We start from the raw sequence: 6,141 nt of genomic DNA on the forward strand, positions 1-6,141 counted from the left end.
CCTTCTTTTCTTCCATGTTAAAGTTTCCCCGACTGCTGGACCAGCCAGCTCTTCCTCCACTGCTCCTAACTCCTCCCCCTCCCCAACCCCTTCCTCCTTCTCCTCTTCCTCCTCCTCCACTGCAACTTTAACACAACCCAACGCACCCTTGTCACCAAAATCAGCCTCACAACATGCTGACTCATCTCCTCAACCAAACTCACAATCAAATGCACCCGCCAGCACCTCCCCACCCTCTAACCCCACCCCCCCACCCTCTAACCCCACCCCCCCTGGCTCCTCTGAGGTCCAGTCAGGTGATTTGCCTGGAGAACTGTCTCCTCTCCTTCCTCCTGCCCCTCCTCTCTCCTCCTCCTCCTCTTCCTCATCACCCACAGAAGGTGAGTTTCTCTAAAAAAACCCCCACTGCTTCCATCACCAGCCTCGCCAAGTTCTCCTTTCTTCCTTTCTTCCTGTCTCCTCTCATTATCTCCCTTTCTCCATCTATCATTTCCTAGACAGGAAAAGGAACTCCAGAGTAAGAGGCTCAGTAGTTTCCTTTCATATTCACAGAGACTCATCCTGACTAAGTAGGGAGGGTTTACAGCTCATTCACTTGTGTTCATGACTGTTTGTTTGTTTGTTTAAACATATAGAAAAATACACAGTAATAATAAGTACAGATGAATGTGAGGGGCTTGCAGGGGTTTCCAAGCAGCAAGGTTACAAACACATGGTTCCATCTTTCAAAGGATGAATGCAAGTATACATTGTCATTGCTAGACTGAGAACAGTTACTAAAATAAAGTTAAACACAAACATTGCAGTCATTTAGCTAATATATGTACATGAAAAATATGTATTGGATTAGTAGCACAGTACTGCTTATTTAAAAGAAGTGATTTCAAGGCTCTTATAACCTGCTGTGAGGACAAGTTGATAAAATATGAGGGTATAATAGACTGAAGTGAGACTGTGGAGAGAAATGAGTGGAATGAGTGTGAAACTGATGCTTAAATAAAAACAAGTCCTGAAAAAAGAGGGAAGGATCCTGTAACTGCAGCAGTCTGCTACATTTCTGTTTAGATGTGAACTTGTTCACACATCGATCAGTTTCCAGGCACTAAGGAGTAAAAAAAAAAGTAGTATAATAAAAGGCCTTTTGTGGCTCCAAGGTATCTATGTGAAAGCTGATAAGTTGCCGCAAGTGATCACTTCACTTCAGTCGAGTCAACTTGAAAGTTTGAAAAAGTAATCTGGGAGTGTGGAGTTAGAATGAAGAGAGGTAGTGAGACCTCTGTAGCCCACTCCTCATCTCTGCTTGAGGCTGGTGGTTGAAATTATGTAAGCATACCAACCCTGTGTGTGTGTGTGTGTGTGTGTGTGTGTGTGTGTGTGTGTGTGTGTGTGTGTGTGTGTGTGTGTGTGTGTGTGTGTATGTGTGTCTATAGCTGTCTCCAAGGTGACACATATATGCTCATTTTGAACTTCCACACAAAATGTTTGATTGTGTCCAACAACAACCCCTGTGATTATGTGTAAAGCACAACTATTATTTTAATTATACAAATATTAGCTATAAATCAACATATAACCTGATTTAATGGGCATCACCTACTAAATGGCCAAAGAAAAGAATAAACCTTGAATTTAGTTTTTAGTTTGACCAGTTGAACAGTCTCATAAACACAAATGTTCTTTTCAAAGCACTGACCTTTGTTTGGTTGTGCTTAAAGAAATCACTTCTTACAATGAATCAAGACAATTATTGATAGCTAAACATCTTGAGGATACATAATAAAGCACAAGATAATACAGAAAAAATAAAAAGGCCTTTAAATGATAATTCAAAATCAAATAATAAAGAAGGGAAATAGTAGCTGATGCACAGGGAATGCTGAGAGAGAGCTAACTCAACTTCTCTTTTTAATTTGATATTTATCATCAGTCCGTGATCCTAAAGTAGTCACACATAGTTTATTAAAGAACACATATTTACCACTTCAATATCCTAAAATAAGAAGTAGACTTTCATTCAAATACAAATACAAATATTTTTTCTGCCTCAACAAATACAGCTACAAATAGAAATTGTGTGAATGTCTAGGTAGCCAAGTGTTTACCCTGCATGCTACATAAAGGTTAGAGTTCCTGGTTTGCTGCAGCTCATTCCCCTCTCTGCTATCCACTATCAAATAAAAGACAAAAAAGCCTCCCAAAAAATACATCTTAGAATTACTGGGCTGTCTGTCATTTCTCCCTTCAGGTTAAATCACGTTTTCAGTGTAATGACAGTTATGTGTATATTTTGTCTTAACCTCGGCCTTCTCTGCTGTGTCAGGTCCGATTGTCCCTCAGTTCTACAGTATGAACCGGCCACAGCCTCGACAGCAGGCTCCACAGGTAGGGGGATCACTGCCATACCGTCGCCCCCCCTCTGTGACCGGTCAGCCAATCATAACACAGAACCAGGTCAACGGGGGTCCGTACTACAACCAAAGCCCAGGTATGTAAAAGCAGCTGTCCCTTTGTCTGCTTTACAGTTGATAAAAACATGATAAATGTGCGTAATTAATTAATAAATAATAATAAATCACACATTCATAAATACATTTTTATTATGTATACACGTTTAAAAGATAATATGAAAATATATTTGATTTATTCAGACTGGTATGATTACATGTGACATTTTATTGCAACTGATTATTATTGAAATGAAAACTCAATATGTTCAATATCACTGTTTCTGTGTGTGTTTGCAGCCTCCCCCCCTCCCCCCTCCCTCCTCCAGATCACCCCTCAGCTTCCACTGATGGGCTTTGTTGCTCGAGTTCAGGAGTCTAGTAAGTAGAATCATAGAGTGTGTGCGTGTGTGTGTGTGTGTGTGTGTGTGTGTGTGTGTGTGTGTGTGTGGTATATTAATAAAACCTTACAATAAAACATTGAGAGTGAAAAGAAGAACTGGCTTGCTTCTCTGTGATGCTCCTCATTCATTTTTTTCACTGTGATTTTCTCCCTTTTATTCTATTTTTTTATCCTAGGTCTACTTCATATTTCATTGAAATGACTTGTGTCAGATGTTTTGAAACCTCATGGAATTAAAGCTTTCACACCTGTTTATTTCACCTTCTCATCGTCATATTTCACTTCACTCCTCCAGTCTCAGATGCCCCTCCTCCTCCTCACCCAGTTCCCGAGAGCCAATCAGGCCCAGAGGAGTCCCTGGCCACTCCTCAGCCATTGGAGGATAAACAAGAAGAGGAAGATTCAGCAATAGTGGAGTACAACGACCCGTACGCTGAAGAGGACCCACCGTGGGCCCCCAGAACCTACCAAGAGAAAGGTTAGCTACAGTCAACCATATAAGCAGCACTAATATGACATCTGTCTCCACTACTGTCCACTACATGTAGCTCAGTGACAGTGACAAGCTTTTGGTTATGTGAACAGACTGAAGTAGTGAAGGTAATCACCAGCTGCTCACTGTTACCTTCAATACAACAGCTGAAATGATCTGCTATGAATGAGGGCCAGTGTCAATGCATCATGTTTCCTCTCTTTTATATATGTCTACAAGTTGGAAGTTATAGTTGTTCAGATATATCAGATGTATTTTTTGTCACATTTGTCATTGTTTGTTTGATTTGTTTGTGCAGGTTATATACAAATGATGACTTCAGAAAGCAGAGAACAGAAAGATGTTCTTCCATGAGATTTCTGCATATGATTCATTTCATGGTTGAAGCTTTGAATTTTAGTCAAGAAATGATACCAGTGTTTTTTCTTAATGTTAACTCCTCTATCCTTCCTTTCTCTCCTCTATCCTTCCTTTCTCTCCTCTATCCTTCCTTTCTCTCCTCTCAACCCCAACCGGTCGAGGCAGATGTTCTCCCACTCTGAGTCTGGTTCTGAGGTTTCTTCCTGTCAAAAGGGAGTTTTTTTCTCGCCACTGTTGCTCATGTGGGAATGTTGGGTCTCTTTAAAGTTAAAACCTGAAGAGTTTGGTTTAGAACCTGCTCTATGTGTAAAGTGCCTTGAGATAACTCTGTTGTGATTTGGCGCTATACAAATAAAGATTGATTGATTGATTGATTGATTGATTGAACAATTTAGAAAAAAGGTTTACTAGAACAGTATATAGTGTATATATTTATTATGTTGAGTTCCAACATCATTCTAAAATGACTCAATCAAATCACAATGAAGCTGTAAACTCATGAGAGCTGATCACAGTCATTTTATTCAAATGGAATGAGTGTGTGCTGTGGTATCAGTATCTGTATCAAATCTATCACATTTATTTCATCTTTTGTAATCTTTAATGTGAAAATTGTGCTGAACTTAGAGGGAACAGATCTCAGATGTAGCAGGTGTAGACCATATTTTAAAGAGTACAGTCTAGTCCAGTGTTATTGACTTCCTCTATCACAATAATGGTTTGCAGACAGTTATAAGACAGGACCTGATGGTATAAATATGTCTTTTAACTAAACTACATGAACTTATTGTGTGGTAAGCTAACATGCTACCTTGTAGAGCTTTTGGGTCTGTTCCAACACCCATACTAACAGTCCTGAACACTTTAGTGTAAGTTGATGTGTTATCAGGTGATAGACGAGTGTGTCCCATAGCTGAAATATACCAACACACACTACACTTAACACACACTACACACACTTCTCCTGATACCACTTCAATCAGGCATTCAGAGCCAAGTGTATCCAACACTTGTTGTAATAGATCACACAACAGCAGTCCAGTTGTTGGAGCTCGAGCATCAATTGGCTGGTTTTACAACCAATAATCTACAGACGATAAGAAGTTTATGAAATGTAAGTAACCTATGTACTTCTACAGATAGTCTAACTCTATATAAAGATGTCCTTATTAATCAAGAGTCACTCAAATGTCTTGCACATTGAGTTGGCATTGTGTATGAAATGCGCTATATAAATAAAACTGCCTTGCCTTGTGTGTGTGCTGGGATGGACCTATTATCTCCTTTTAAAGATTGTGTAAAGTGAATTCAGACATGTTCTTCTAAACACATTAAATAGGTCATAAATGTATTTCTAAAAAAAGTGTAAAAAGCATTTCAACCATTTAGATTTGAATTGTGGAGCTAGGCTTCACAAACTGTGTTTCAAGATTTCTGTGTTCAGGATTTAGTGGGCGGGTCTGAAAATGATTAGCCCCACCCCTGCTGCTGTAGCGGTATAAATACATTCAGCACACAATACTACTACTACAGTCTACAGTTAACTGAGTTAGCCACCGAGCTAGCAGCTGAGTTAGCAGCAGAAAGCTCTCAGACGTAGCGTCCATGTTTCTGGTAGAGGTGGTGACTTTGATTGACAGGTGACATTTGGTAGGGGGCGGGGTTTCACCATTTGGGAGCAGAGAAAGAGGCTGAGTTTTACAACTTTGAAGTCTAATTTCATATATTTGGCGATTTTTTAATCATTCAAATTTGGCAGGGTGGTTAACCAATCTCAATCAATCAATCTTTATTTGTATAGCGCCAAATCACAACAGAGTTATCTCAAGGCCCTTTACACATAGAGCAGGTTCTAAACCAAACTCTACAACTTAACATTAACAACACACTTTTCTGTGGTTTGTCAAACTCAGAACACATATTTATTCTTATTTTACACAGACTTTAAGTGTTCATTGAGTGAAATGAAAGTGTGAGTGGAGGGTAAATAGCCCAGCACAGAGAACATAGAAGGAAGCTCAAAACTGTTGTGACTGCATGGTCTTGGCTGGCTAGCATGTTAGCGGTTAGCTCAGCAGTTCCAGTAGTTTACCAGTCAGCACGCTGAGTAGTCCATTCATCATCAAGCAAGACAGCTGAAGTTCACTGTGACTCTGTGACTTTCTATTCAGCTGCAGTAAGTCACAACACTAGCTGTGGTGTGACTGTGAAATGACTAAACATGTGAATAGTTAGTAATAATCATTTGTTGTGTTTGCCTCCCAGTGGTGGCCATCTACGACTACTCAGCCGACAAAGAGGACGAGCTGTCGTTCCAGGAGGGAGCCATCATCTACGTCATCAAGAAGAACGAGGACGGCTGGTTTGAAGGAGTGATGAACGCAACCACCGGCCTCTTCCCCGGAAACTATGTTGAGTCCATCATGCACTATGCAGACTAA

The 6,141-nt window shown here is 40.1% G+C and overlaps 1 protein-coding gene across 29 annotated transcripts in view; it reads left to right on the top strand.

Annotated features, from left to right (window-relative positions):
- Positions 1 to 6,141, top strand: part of LOC128367493 (abl interactor 2-like) — a 44,748-nt gene extending 38,607 nt beyond the window's left edge. For 8 of the 29 annotated variants that reach the window (XM_053328062.1, XM_053328061.1, XM_053328053.1 and 5 more), the window contains 3 exons: positions 2,321 to 2,485; positions 3,143 to 3,325; positions 5,966 to 6,141. In XM_053328062.1, the coding sequence (XP_053184037.1) occupies positions 2,321 to 2,485; positions 3,143 to 3,325; positions 5,966 to 6,141 (524 nt within the window). Of the gene's footprint in view, positions 1 to 23; positions 381 to 2,320; positions 2,490 to 2,744; positions 2,826 to 3,086; positions 3,326 to 5,965 lie in introns of all 29 variants that reach the window. The other 21 variants (XM_053328063.1, XM_053328045.1, XM_053328038.1 and 18 more) reach the window with 8 other exon arrangements.

The sequence above is a fragment of the Scomber japonicus genome, chromosome 11, assembly GCF_027409825.1.
Source record: "Scomber japonicus isolate fScoJap1 chromosome 11, fScoJap1.pri, whole genome shotgun sequence".
Classification (NCBI taxonomy): Eukaryota; Metazoa; Chordata; class Actinopteri; order Scombriformes; family Scombridae; genus Scomber; species Scomber japonicus.